The 14,824-nt window shown below is 47.3% G+C and overlaps 1 protein-coding gene across 1 annotated transcript in view; it reads right to left on the bottom strand.

Annotated features, from left to right (window-relative positions):
• RUNDC3A (RUN domain containing 3A) overlaps positions 1-4,857 on the bottom strand; it is a 118,515-nt gene extending 113,658 nt beyond the window's left edge. Inside the window, exon 1 of the mRNA XM_069237883.1 lies at positions 4,464-4,857. Within this exon, the coding sequence (XP_069093984.1) occupies positions 4,464-4,570 (107 nt within the window). The 5' untranslated portion in view covers positions 4,571-4,857. The remainder of the gene's footprint in view (positions 1-4,463) is intronic.
• Positions 4,858-14,824: the final 9,967 nt, after the last annotated feature.

The raw sequence follows: 14,824 nt of genomic DNA, 5'->3' as shown, positions 1-14,824 counted from the left end.
TGTATGCGCATGGGCAACGTATGTTTGTGACTCATTCTGTATTTCTGGCACGTCACAATGAGCTTGTCTGAGGACGGGACGGTTGCTCTTATTGCTTTTTGTTTCTCACGTTATTTGTTGATTTAATAAATGCAAATAGCATTTTGAAACAAGATATTCACTTATTTTCATAGATTTCATTACAACTCTATGATTATAAGGTCCATCTTATTTTATTCAGGGACCATTGTTCCTTTAGAGTTATCACTGTAGTTGACATCAACATGTGAACTCTAGTCACTCCAATGGCCTTCCTTGTGGGACTATTAGTTTTGGAGTTTCCTGCTGTGACAGACAGCCTTTTAAGAGGAAGGGAGCGAAAGGAAGGGTACACTTCAAAGGAAGCAGAACCCCAACATAAAGCTTCAAAGACCCAGACCCTAAATCACATTTTGGGCCAGATGTATGACAATTTTTAGCTGTCGCAAATGGCGATTCAGCCTGTTTGTGACCTCTAAATCGTACAAACCCTATTTTACAAGTCGGTAACCTATTACTGACTCGCAAAATAGGGTTTGCGAGTTGCTATTAGGAAGGGACGTGCCAAGGGGGTTCCTTCCTAATAGCGAGTTGCAGGGGATTGTACGATTGTTTTGTGACCAGAAAACAATTGCAATTTACCTCCTACTTGGTGGTAAGCCAGTTGCAAATGGGAAGGGTTCTCCGGGGGACCTCTTCCCTTTGTGAATGGTAGCGAAAATATTTTTAAGAGCACCCTTAAAAAAATAAACAGAAACGTTTCATTTTTATTTTTTGACATGCATCCTGTTCCCCTTTAAGGAAAACGGGCTGCATTTTTAAAAAAAATGCTTTATTTAAAAAGCAGTCACAGACATGGTGATCTGCTGACCCCAGCAGGCCACCATCCCTGTGAGTACCGGCCATTCCCAGTGGGTCGCCAATTGAGACCTGACTCATGAATATTAATGAGGCAGGTCCTTTTTGATCCATTTGGCAATCTCAAACAGCATCTCAGACAATGTTGTACATCAGCTTTTGCGATTCGCAAATTGAAAGTCGCTAAAAAAAGCAATTTGTGAGTCTCAAAAGCTGACGGCTGTACATCTGATCCTTGATGTCTGGAATTGGACTATAAGAAGGAGAAGCTGAGACCCCAAACATTATCATCTTCCAGGCAGCCAAATGGGCTGTATGAGAAGGGGAAGCTCTGCAAGACTTCTGCTGAACCTGTGACCATTACTGGGGGCCAATGCCTGCACGTTTCCCTGCTGGGTGAGGGGACATCACCCAGGGAAAGCAAGACCACCCGTTCCGGAGCCTGGAGCACCAGTGCCTGCTTGCTTGCCAAGACTAGTGTGCCCTCTAAGGGAGAAGAGAGTGTTTGAGGGAGAGAGGTCTGTGGAGGGAGTGCTGTCGAGAGGACGCTCAGTGCAAGGTGTGAGGAGACATCTGCTACACCAAATGGGTTGTTGCCCACGTGCAGAAACAGGTCATTGACCCCAGTATGTCAGGAGAGGGCTACTGTGAAGATAGCGATGAGTGAACTGCCATGCTGGGAGCTTGAGGCCCGTACCACACCATTGCGGCAATCATGCATGCCAGGACCGCTGTGGAAGTGAACTCTGCAAACAAGTGCCAAGACTGTTTCCGGTGCTAGCAGGGTCCTGGTATGCCAGGAGGCGTTGCCATGGTGTGGATTGCCATGCAGGAAGGACCAATGTCTTCTGTGAGGTACCACCACAACCCTGTATACCAGAAGGAGCTGCCAGCACTAATTAACTTTTGGAGTTCGGGCCGTGGATCGACATCAAGCACCAAGGAAATTGCCCCCAAACTGCCCTGTAGATACAGGAAGACGCCATGAGTGCATCAACCTCACTCGGACCAAATCAGGAGCACCAGGTTCAACCTCACCAAACCCAGGTGGGGAGTGCTGAAATTTTCCTGGATGAAGAAGCACCAGAGCACCTCCGAGCACAGCTGGGGCGTCCATGCATGCCATGTCCTGCTGCACGTCTTGAGTGCGGCCCGACTTGATCAAGCAGCACTCGGGCAACATGAGTGCCCATTGTTGGGGCACCCACTGAGACACTGAAGACGTCCTTGCTGCTGGAGCGGGTAAGACTTGATATGGGCCTACAGGGCCCTGGGAGACTCACTGCTATAGGTGCTACAGCACTATAGACACTTTTAACTACTTCCTAAGAATCAGAGTAGACTCTTGGGTAAGGCCCGCTAGTGAGTATTTCCTGGAGGTGGCCACCAGTGAATGGGGAAAAACCCTGAACAGGCTACGAGGAGCAGGTAGGACAGGGATATGCCAGAGGAACATTAGAGCCCCGACCTCAAGAGGATTGTGTTATTGTTTGTGAATGTGTAGAGTTAAAAATAAAATACATTTCTTTAATATAAAAATAAGTGATTGACTGGTTATTGATTTTTTGTCATTACTGTATGCTTTATGAGTTATGAGTAGTGCTCACTAACCTGTAACCTGTATCCACACTTCCCCTTGAGGGAGCCTTGGACTGCTTGACCATAGCTACCACTAAGAGTAGCTTAGTACTTGGCCCCGTTTCTCAGGATCCATAGTAGGTGGAGCCCTGGGACATCAGGAGTAAAAGGCCTCAATTGCCAGGTTAGGCCCCCTAGCTCCTGTGTGCCCTCTATAGGGGTTCTTATAGTGGATAAGCAAATGTGAGCATCTGTGCAGGGTAAAGGAAGCACATTTTTGTGAAATTTCAACAAAGGCCAGCTAACTAGGCGACAAGTGCCCTGCAGTTGACAGAGCAAATGTAGAGATATTTATCATTTGATGCCACACAGTCCAAAAGTCTGAGTTATGACAGAAGCGTGCCTTGAACACTCACGGAGTGTCCTTGTCTTTTCTCATACCGCTAGTTATACTAACATCACTCACATTAAACATACTACCATTCCCCTGTAACTTGAATTTTTAATATGTAAATGTATATATTGGGTTTTTTTCTGGCGTTTTTTATATTTTGAATGCAAAGGCCTAAACTAGGCTTAATACAAGTAAATTTTTGGCATTTATTGTGTTTTAATTACTATAGATATTTGTTTTTGACAGAAAGAACACTTGCAGTGTTAAACCCTGCCTGGGTTCAGATCCTGAGAAAAGACAAGTTTGTTATAGCATATAGAGGTCTGGGGTGACCACTTACCTTTCGAGGCGATGTCATTAGCACTTAGTCTAGGAGCCTCTTACTGGAGCTGGTAAGTGGTATTTAGAGGCTCTTTCTTGAGCCATGATGTGGTGTTTTCCAGTCTACTTTTCCCACGGTCATTATCTATTTATCAATGGTGGTAATTCTGGGGAGGCGGGTTGCTGGCTGGCTGGCTGTTAAACTGTGGTATTAGGAGCCTAAAAATGGGAAAGTGCCCTACAACCCAAATCCTAGGAGACGACCCCGGTGCCCTTCCTTGTCGTAGAAAGGTTGTTGCCATGGAAACGAGGACGTCCTGCAGGGCCCTGTCCTGCTCTGGCATCACTTCCTGCCTGTGTCCAGGTTAGTGATGCATAGCCCCGGAGGCGGCAGGAGACGCTCTCTACACGCTTCTGTCCACGTCCCCGGTTGGATGCCAAATGGAAAAAAAACATGGGAGGAACCTCTTTCACTCGGCATTCGAGCCCATTTCAGCAGCCGGGTTCCTGGGTTCAGAGCTACGATTGTGCGAACTGGATGCGAAAAGGACACAGAAGGTGCCCAGAAAAACTGAAGCATCACAACCACCGCCCCCATCATACGAAAATACGTCTACCACCATCCCCCACTCAAAAGCATCTTCACTGTGTACCCTCCTCACTCCTCTTATTGGACTGTCGCATTTTGGAAGTGTAAACCGCACTCACAATATGCCGCCATATCAAAGACGAGCGTAAGTGATCACTGCACGACGCAAGGGAGACAAGTCCACGAACCTTTACACACAAACAATCATATTTGTACTGCTAAGGTACTAAATATTGTCCCTTAGAAGAGTCCTGTGTATTATATTTTAGGAAGATATGTAGACTCACAAATGGATGGAGGGGCAGATACATGTATAGTGCATTCACATTTAAGAGCTGGTGTTGTGGGGGGTTGTACATTTTCGAAGAGCTGGGCTGGAATTCCTAAAACCCAATAATGGGCGTTGTTTGATTAATATATCACCCCTAGCAAGAGTTTCTGTCTGTAATTCGGAGAAGAGATCCGCCCATAAAGGGCCGTTGACTTTTGTGCTGAGTGTCAGAGGAAATACATTATTCTAATCTATACTGTATGATGAGTGTGTTCATAATCTACTAAGATTTAGCCTGAAGGATGGATCCAGCCACCAATTCCACCTATCTTCGCCCCACCACCTTTCGTCTCTTTCCTTACACGCTACCCTTTACCCCCGCGTCCATGCCACCCCCGCCCCGCTGCGGGGTGTGATGAGACCCCGGGCCTGACCTGCACACGGTGAGCAGGTTCTTCCTCTCCACGCCGATGTTCCTGGACGATGCTTTCTTGGACGAGAGCCCCAGCGCCATGGCAGACTGGATACAGCTCGATTCCATCCAGAGTACAGAGAGTCTGGCGGGGAGACCCAGGAACCAGAGCTCCCTCCTGGCCGGGTCCAGCACCGCCGTCGGCTCCTCTGGGCAGCGCCCAGAGCCTCGGAGCGCTGGGATTCCGCCTCTCCGGGGAGATGGCGCTTTTGGTGTCTCGCAGACGGGCCAAGCAAGCCTGCACTGGGAGCCGGCGTGAGGATGGGAGGCCGGGAGCTGGTCCTGGTGCTGATGCTGGCCCCGGTCCTGATGCTGCTGATGCTGTTCCTGGATCCCAGGCAGGGAGCGGCCCGCCCTCTCCCGTGACGTCACTGCTGCCGCCTCACAGGCCTGGCTGGTGGAGCAGAACAAGGAGGAGACCCGTTCGATGAGGTCACCTTCTTCCCACAAAAAGCTGAGCACACGGCAGGCGCTGCCATGATTCAGCCCCTAGGAGTCATGGGATCTGAAACGCCTCCGGTGTGTCTCCTCCTACACAGATCACTAGTCCCTCTGAACAGAGAGCACCGTGGGGCCTGCTTATGGCAAAGAGCAGGCTAATCGGCGTATTTTAACAGCAAATCAGTTTGCAGTTCATACATGATCTCTTGTTCTAGCTAGATAAAGCCCCCCTCTTACGGTGAAACGGGGCCATTAGGGTGTTCAGGGCTCTTTATATCCCTTGCACAATCACCACTCAAGTTGAACCCATATCACGCGCTAAAGCCCCGTGTAGTATGTTGAATGCAGAAATGGCAGAACATGCGATATAATTAGTATAGGCAGTCGAATACCTGACAGGCTGGAAAAATGGTTCAGACTAGCTGCTGACAACTGCTTCCTTCTACGTGTGGTATGGGGCCCTAGGCCCTCATGCTGGGAAGTAACGTGACGCAGACGGTGGTAGGGTATTACTAACTGGCCTCAGGCACGTGCGCCTGGCCCCTTTTATTGGCAGGGTCACCTGAGCGGGAATCGCCAGCTGAACCTTTCCGATTTCTTTACATTAAGTACCATTACATTCTTTAACAGCCCTGTCTCTTATTTGTAGTGCTTGGAAACAGTAGTACAGCACGAAGTGGCATACAATAAAACATCACATATCAAATAATATATAAAGATAGCATATAGCATACGTTAACACAGAATACAGAACAACATAAACTATGCCAGACTGATATGTAATAACACAACGGCAATTTAAACATAACACAGCATATAGCATAACTTTATGCAAGAGAGCAGAACATAGTGTAAGGTTTACATACATTGAATAGTATTATATACAACCTTGTGGCATTAGAATGCGTTCTACCAGGGGCAAACATAAATGAGAAGGTCCCTACACACACAATCTGCCTCTTCCTCTCATAACAACCTGTAAAGACCTACTGACGATGAAACAAGAAGCATAAACCCGCTCAGATGCACACGCCCCCACAGACCACCTAGCTCCCCTTGAACTTACATACCATCCACAGTGAGTAGAACAGCTAGTTCTAGCCAGACCTAATCAGTCTAGAGTAGGGCCGGCATTAGCGTTGGTGGCGCCCGGTGCGACGATCTTTTTTGCCCCCCAGTTACATTCTCCTCGGATTCCCTCACTACCTCCCAGCAAAAGTGCCCCTCACCTCTCCATAGCCCCTCCCTTGCATACATTTAATTTGATTTAAAGTACTGGTAAAGTCTGGCTTTACTTATCTACTTAGATATCCACATAAAATACACATCTGTTCTTTGCAGCAGGCATACTAACCCTCTGTGATACGTTATGGCACATCTGAACTGCCACTAGACAAAACTCTGATCTCTCTCCTAGCAGAAACATTAATTACAAGAGTTATCTTGAAATTTATTTTTGTTGCCTGAAAGCCGGACTCAGAAAGAAGTCTGAAGCAGGGACTTTTAAATGTAAGTTATTGCTAAACACAGTGCCTTCCCTGAGGTCAGTGGCGTCCCTCCAGGTCAGCGCCCAGTGCAGCCACAGGGGTCGCATTACCCTAAAGCCGGCTGTGATCTAGAGACAAATACAGCTAGGCTTTGATCAGCTATTCGGCCTGTGGCTCTGTGGTCTCTTCCCCTCAAGCTTCTCAGCTTCACCCTCTCACACACCCAGTGCACTCTCCACCAGGTCCTCCATGAGACACTACAGGTAGGCGTTTATTAGCCAGGGAAGCCAGGCTTGATGTGCCAAAACAACCTTTTTGGTGGTTCTGCACTGATTTTTAAAGCTCCCCAAACAGTGCTTAATTTGTGCTTGTTGTTTCTGGTGCTGAGCACTGGCACTTATTTTTCAGGGCCGACGCTTATTTTTCTGCCTCAAGCATTTGCTGCGAGCAAAAGACTCATATGGGAAAGATGGAGGAAGGGAAAAATGAAAAAGCTGCACAAAGGGAGAAAACAGAAAGCTGCAAGAGTGAGCTAAAGGGGCAGGGAGTGGCTGTAAATGAATTATAGGGGCCCAAGATGGCTTCAGGATTATGCTGCCTCAGTATTCCGTGTTCGCACATTTAAATGCAGCAGCCACAAGTTTAAGAGGAGGGCTTTGGGCACTGGTACATTTTTATTTACAAATTAAGCACTGCCCCAAAAGATGCAACAATATATGTCTCACACTGAATCGAACTTAAATTTATATAGCGCTTACTGCCCCTTCTGAAGCTTTGAAAATATTTTTTTCCACAAGGCATTGAACCACACGTATCCTCCACTTGATGCAACTAACCATGGACCCGATAGGACCTGGGGTCATTATCCTCACTGAAACTCCACCAAGCCAGCCTGTAGCTGCCCTCCTGGGCTGTGTGGTGATCATATGTTCACCACTCACAATGTGTCTCAATTCAGCCATCCGACCACTAAGAGGTTCCATCTGCAGACTAATTAGGAAATGGGATTCACCGGCGGCCTCAGTTGTGAACTGGCCTCTGGCCTCCACATGAGTTCCCAAACAGGCCTTCCTGAAATACTACCACAGGATAGTCATGGCCCCACCCAACACTCTGAAGTCAGTCCTCCGCTACATTTTCAATACAAATACAAACCCTTGGTCACAATATTTAACTACAGCTTTAAACAATCTCCAAATTGATCAAGCAGAGCTGATCAGGCTGGCCCAATCGCACACTGCAATCAAACCTGTGATCAAAAGACAGATAAAAACGCTTTCCTGGGCATGTGATCTTGAAAGAACGAACAAGACCCCACGCAAGAAGCACTGGTTGCTTCTTATAAAAACACCACACAGCTCTTGGCACCACAGCCATATTTCACTCACCCCATTAAGAAAACCTGTGTGACACAAATTGCTTTAGAGAGTCTTGGGCCTGATGACAAAAGAGCTAAACCCGGAATGGAGCTCACTTACCATCATCTGGGATTGCAGGCTATGTGAATATAAATCTTAAACCTTTATCCACCTATTGTGCTGCTGTCTGGCCCTAATGAACGCACGTCGCTCACTCCTAAGACCTCTCTTTCTTCATCATAACCTAAGAACGTCCACGGATGCAATGTCCCTGATGTTCGCTTTAAATGAACCTACTGACCCGGCCAAATTTGGGAAGTTCACCAAGCTGGTTCAAGCTGAACTGATGGCCCACACAAAGGGCCCTTAGGTTTTGACTCTGTCTGTGAAAGGTAACCAGTCTAGGTTTTTATTATTTTTTAATGAAAAATATTGTACTTAATGTAACCTATATGTGACCACTAATAACATAATCTAATCAGAACTTGAGAAAGCATGCATTCTAATGCTTCAGCATAAGCCAACAAAGGTGAATATATCAACATGAGTAGCAGAGTTCAGCAAATCAGTCCGTAAATCATTTGTCAATGTATATGGCAAAGTCTCAGAATAGGAACCCTACCTAACCCAGATTAGCATCAGCATGTGGGACTTCATGTGAACACAGTTTAGAAGATGAATTTGGAAAAACGTCTAACTTAAGAGAAAAACTATTTAGACAGCGCAGTTGGTACCTAGAAAGAAAAGGCAAAAAAGGTAATTCAGTCACATTATCATAGCTATCTATCCACGGTATGGATCAGCAACAAAGTCAGTGTTCGTCTTCAGGTCATCAATCGATCAGCATCGCATCAGGCTCTCAAGAGCATGAGCCCAATGACAAAGTCTTGAATCTCCTTGAGCTCACGTCTAACATCTCTCCATCAATTCTGTCTCCAGACTTCTGCATGTTGTAGAGAGTATGCGGGGAGCCATTCGGGCTCTCCTTGTTTGTATAACGTGCTCTGCGTGTCCGGGAGGGGCGCAGAGCACGGGTATAAATAAAGAACGAACTGCGGTGACGCAATTCCGAGTGTGCCAGCAAGCAAGCATGATCTCCGTGTCTTTATTATAGTGGCTCCCTAGCAGAAACTACATTGGGGACGAGCGGGAGACAGATATACCACGCAATTGATGTGAAATATAACACATCAATAACGAGGTGAAGCCCTTCCCCACCCTCGGCGAGAACGTACCGGTGCGGATGAGGTGTGGCGTCGACTGCTGCAACGGTGGAGGCGCTGCGTGGCCTCGGTGACGAGGGCGATAGTTGGTCCTGGCTCGGTGGAGCCCGACCGCCTCGTGTCCTACCTGACGAGTGTGCGGCCCAATATGCGGCCTGGCTTCCTGCCCGGGGAAGTCGGAGACGGTGAGCCACGCCCACGCCCCAAGGGAAACATTGCGCGGAGCGAAGCGCTCCGACGAGCGCTCTGCATATATGCGTCCTGTTGCTACGGGAGAGCAACAGTGAATGGCGATTGCTTTCCCGAGGCCGGAGACTCTCTCTGCGGGGGCTCGGAGAGGGCGTGTCTCCTTTATGTAAAACCGGAGACTGGTGCAAGCGGAAAGCTCCAATCCGAGCTGGCAGGCAGAGACCTGTGTTCAAATAAAGAAGCACAAACGAATAGGGAGTCTTCTGCAAGTGACCACAGAGTACACTCTACAATAAACAGAATAAAAAAGGAAAATAACACTGAACACATAACAGAAAAAAAAAAGGGTGAAGTTCAAAGAAAAGAAATAATAATAAATAAGAATAAAATGTTAGCCTCTTTAAACCAGTGGGGTGTGAGAGTGCAAATATGAGTGCCCCGCCCCAAGATAATGCCAATCCACCACCACCACCACCAGGAAATCCACAGCTCCCGGCACAGTTAAATAACAGTGTTCACTCCTCAATCACATCATTACCACCGTTTAGCCAACTGATTGGTCCGGCCACTGCCGCGCCCAGATGGCGTTTGTGGATAAATCGCCTAGAAAACTATTTTTGCACTACAAGAGAAACGGATGGGGCAGTATGAAGGTCTGTAATGCTGTTGATGGGCGGAGATGAACTACAAGAACTGTTTGATTCCCTTCCTGATACAGGGGACAAATCTGATTTTGATGCGGCGGTAACCACTTTAAATAGACACTTTGATCCTCAACTTAACTCCGATTATGAACGTTTCAAACTGAGACAGGCGCAACAAACAGAAGTCGAGTCAATGGACATGTTTTACACCAGGTTGAGAAAGCTAGTGAGTTCGTGCACAGGACTCAACCAGCAAGAAGAGATCTGAGCTCAGATTATTCAAGGCTGCAGGTCCAATGCCTTAAGAAAGCTTATTCTTCGACAGCAGGGTATGTCCCTTGACGATATTTTGATTCTTGCACGGTCGCATGAACTGTCTGCGGTACGGGCAGACGCAATGGCGGCTGTGAGAGGTCAGTCGTTGGCTGCAGCGTCATCGACCCGTGCTGTCCAAGTAAAAGAGGAGCAGGTGGACATTGTCCAGACACGCCAGGCAGCACCGCGCAAGCCGAACATTGCCAGATCCAGTGATAGAGCCTGTGGAAGCTGTGGCTACGAACACAGAGCTAATATGGGGTGCCCGGCAAAAGGACAGTCGTGCAACCGCTGTGGTAAAGCAAATCATTTTTGCAAAAGTGTGCAGGTCCAGGAGGAATAAGCCAGGGGACCAGAAGGGAAAGGATGCTAATGTCAGAGCGGTATCCAAAATTGCTGAAGAGGTAAGAGACCACGCAGCGGCGAGTGGCCCTGTTTTTGAGGAAGATGAGGAAGAGGAAATTTTTGTAATTTCTTTCACGGGAGGGAGGCAACAAAAAAAGAGACCGCCTCCCATGAGCGATGTACACGTCAATGGTATGCTGGTATCAGTACTTATTGACACAGGGGCGTCAGTCAATGTCATGGATGAAACCCTCTTCCAGCAATTGACTCCTACTCCGCCACTTACCCCTACGGCTACCAAGATATACAACTATGGAGGACGAGACCCCCTTCCTCTCAAAGGAACTGTGGAAGTGTCTGTAACCAGTGGGGACAGATCAACAGAGGCAAAGTTCTATGTGGTGGCTGGGGATCGCAGCACTCTGTTAGGGTGCCACACGGCAGAAGATTTAGAACTGGTATTCTTTGCACGTCAAGTTTATGACACTCAGGTGGAACGCCTCCTTAATGAGTTTCCGCAGCTCTTTGAGGGGCTGGGACGTTTGAAAGGAAAACGCATTAAATTGCATATAGACCCCAGTGTGGTTCCTGTGGCGCTAAGGCATCATCGGGTGCCGTTCCATTTGCGCCCTGCCGTCGAAAAAGAGTTGCAACTGCTTGAAGACCAAGGAGTCATTGAAAAGGTAGATGGGCCTACGTCTTGGGTCTCACCGTTGGTGATCGCGCCAAAACCCAAACAACCTGGAGCTATTCGCCTCTGTGTTGACATGCAGTTGCCTAATAAAGCCATTCGAAGGGAGCGACACATAACATCCACAATGGATGACATCATTGCAGATCTGAATGGGACGCAGTGGTTCTCAAAACTGGATCTTAACGCTGGGTATCATCAACTGGAACTAGATCCTAAGCGTAGGAACATCACCACTTTCTCGACGCATGTAGGGTTAAGAAGATAAAAAAGACTAAGTTTCGGGGTGTCCTCGGCCGCCGAGGTGTTTCAGAATGCGATCAGAGAGACTTTGTCTGGATTACCAGGAGTAATCAACTTGAGTGATGACATTTTGATACACTCCAGGATGAGAGAGGAGCATCATCGTCATCTAAGAGCGACGTTGCAAAGACTAGCAGAAGCAGGATTAACACTTCACAAAAAGAAGTGTGCCTTTTATCAAACATCTGTAGATTTTTTTGGTTACATCTTTTCGAAAGATGGTCTGCAAGTGGATCCATGAAAGGCTGAAGCAATCCGTCAAGCCCCTATTCCACAAAATCCCACAGAAGTGCGCAGTTTCCTGGGGATGGCCACGTATTGTGGAAGGTTCATACCACAGCTTGCCAGCATGTCTGAACCTCTTCGACAGCTCACAAAAGGGAAACACCGCTGGGAGTGGACTCCAGATGCACACAAGGCGTTCGAAGACATTAAGGCCGCGTTGCTGGATAGGTCAACTATGGCTTATTTTAACCCTAGCAGGCGAACAGAAGTGGTGGTGGATGCGAACCCTGTTGGGCTTGGGGCTGTTCTTCTTCAAGAGCAGAGACATCAAGAGTGGATCCCTGTTGCATATGCCAGCCGGACTTTGTCGGCGGTTGAAACAAGGTATGTGCAGATTGAGCGCGAAGCTCTAGCTATTCGATGGGCATGCCGGCACTTTCATTTGTATCTGTATGGGCATGAGTTTCAAGTAGTAACTGATCACAAGCCTTTGGTTTCGTTGTTTGCGGGTAGCCCACGTCTTGCACCTCTGAGAATTGAACGATGGACTGTTCTGCTTCAACCTTATCGATTTACAGTCATTTATCGACCTGGGGCGAACAATCCAGCAGACTATTTGTCTCGCCACCCTTCTCCTAAGGTACTTGATGCTCACCAAGAGCAGGATGAAGAGAGCACTGAGGTTTTTGTCAGCATGGTCGTGCAGTCGGCATGTCCTAATGCTCTTCTCGTAACTGACATTGTAAGTGCTACCCAGGATGACGTGATGCTGAGTCATGTTAAAGAGGCGTTGAACTATAAGAAATGGAAACATTTTCTAGAGAAGACAAATGTGTCCTGCCAGACCAGAAGTTAGTCATGCAAAGCATATGGAAGGTGTGTGATGAATTGTCTACAGATAATGCTGGGCTGATCCTGAGGGGAAGGAGAATTGTGCTTCCTCAGTGTCTATGGTCTTGAGTGATTGAGTTGGCTCATCAAGGGCATCAAGGTGCTGCCAAAACCAAAGCGAGGTTACGTGCCAAAGTGTGGTTCCCTGGCATGGACAGTCAAGTTGATGAAATGGTAGGGAAGTGTAACTCCTGTATCATCACATCGGTGGAACCTCCGAGTTGCCTAGTGGTGACTGAACCTGCTACTTTGAAACCGTGGGCCAAGGTGAGCATGGACTTTGGGAGTTTTCCAGATGGAAGGCTGACCGCTGTTTTGATCGATTCCTACACAAAATTTCCTGTGGTCGAGGTTGTAGCGTCCACGGCGTTTGAAAATTTACGGCCAGTTCTTCAGAAGACATTTGCATTGTTTGGGTTGCCCGACGAAATTAGAACAGACAATGGTCCCCCGTTCCAGGGACAAGAGTTTTGCTCGTATCTTGATGGGTTGGCGATTCATCATCGTAAGATAATGCCTTACTGGCCTCAGGCAAATGGGGACGTTGAAAGATTTATGCAAACTTTGAATAGGGCTCTCAGGATTGGAGTTTTATCAAAGAGAAGACAGTGAACCGTGTTTGTACCAGTTCTTGAGTGCTTACCGTCAAACACCCCATAGCACCACTGGGTGCGCCCCCTCCGTTTTGATGTTCAAGGTGTCTCCACGTGACTGTATTCCATCAGGTCCTAAGTGGAAACCTCCTGTGTTGATGTTAAGGCCACTCAAAGACGACGGGAAATTACTAATCAGAAGGCCAGTGTAAAATGAAGAGCCAAGTATCGAGGGTTTCAAGAAGGTGATCGAGTGGTGGTGAGATGTCGGTGAGGAGGAGGAAAGTTTAGGACACCGTTTGAGCCTGAGGTGTGGGAGGTTATTGGTGTAAAAGGAGCGATGATAACTGCGGCCAAAGGAAGACAGAGAGTGACACGAAACGTGTCACATTTTCGTAGAGCTGGCGTTAGGGCATCGGCTGAAGAAGAAGGAGAAATGGATGACATAACATGTGGTTCACCAATGATGTCTGAAGAGACCGAGAGTGTCACAGGGCCTGTACTGGCTGAACAAACCAGGCCTGGTTGTGCTCCTGAGCATGGAGGTTTGCGCACTAGAAGTGCGAGGTATGACTTACGCCCCAATTCCGTCCCAAGTAGTCAGCTGAAAGATTTTGTCTGTCAAGCAGGCTGTTCGTGAATTGTGTTTCGATACCATCTTTCAGCGACTGAACACTATTGAAGCCTGATGTTGACAGTACGAGAAGATGTCCAGATGTCTAAAGTGGACAGTGTTTGTGGGGATGGGGAACGTAGGTTGTTCTGGGATTACAGTATTTTGGTTTATTTGTTATTTCTCTTATCTTCCTTCACTCATTCCCCTTTTTGGGGTCTGTAGGGTAATGTTCAATTATTTGTTTAAGTTCATCGGTTAATCCTTGTCCAGGTGGAGTAAAACATGGGGGGGATGTAGAGAGTATGCGGGGAGCCATTCGGGCTCTCCTTGTTTGTATAACGTGCTCTGCGTGTCCGGGAGGGGCGCAGAGCACGGGTATAAATAAAGAACGAACTGCAGTGACGCAGTTCCAATTGTGCCAGCAAGCAAGCATGATCTCTGTGTCTTTATTATAGTGGCTCCCTAGCAGAAACTACACACGTAACTTCGGAACTCTCCCCTTCTGTCACGTCATTGTATCAAAGACACCCAGACTAACCCTTAATTCCTAATTGGTCAGTTAATCATCAGTTATGACTCTATGCAAAAATCTTAGTTTTTCAAATCTATGAATTCTAATATTACACAGTTCTCAAGGTGTCGATTGGTTCACTGTATGATGTCCTCATCATCCGGATCGTCAGGTATCAAAAATGTTGCATCTTTTCCTCCAGTCAGTGTCTCCATTGTTCGAGTCCTGGGAAAGTACATCCAGTCTGCTTTACACAGTTCTTGACGCAAAATTGATTCCATCGTCTCCTGTTCGGTGGTTCATCACAGAGAATTTTAGCTAAGCAGATTTTATTACCAACGAGCGGTTCATGGTAATTTCAGCTTTTCTACATTGCGCGTTAATATTCAGCTTCTGCACGAGGCCTGGCAAAACTAGGCCACATCTTCGGCTAAATTAGCTCTACAATATAATGCAAAACATATATATATATATATCTCAATATGTCATAT

This window comes from Pleurodeles waltl, chromosome 6 (assembly GCF_031143425.1).
Source record: "Pleurodeles waltl isolate 20211129_DDA chromosome 6, aPleWal1.hap1.20221129, whole genome shotgun sequence".
Classification (NCBI taxonomy): Eukaryota; Metazoa; Chordata; class Amphibia; order Caudata; family Salamandridae; genus Pleurodeles; species Pleurodeles waltl.
Note: the sequence above shows the minus strand (reverse complement) of the source record. Positions and strands in the feature narration are given on the sequence as shown.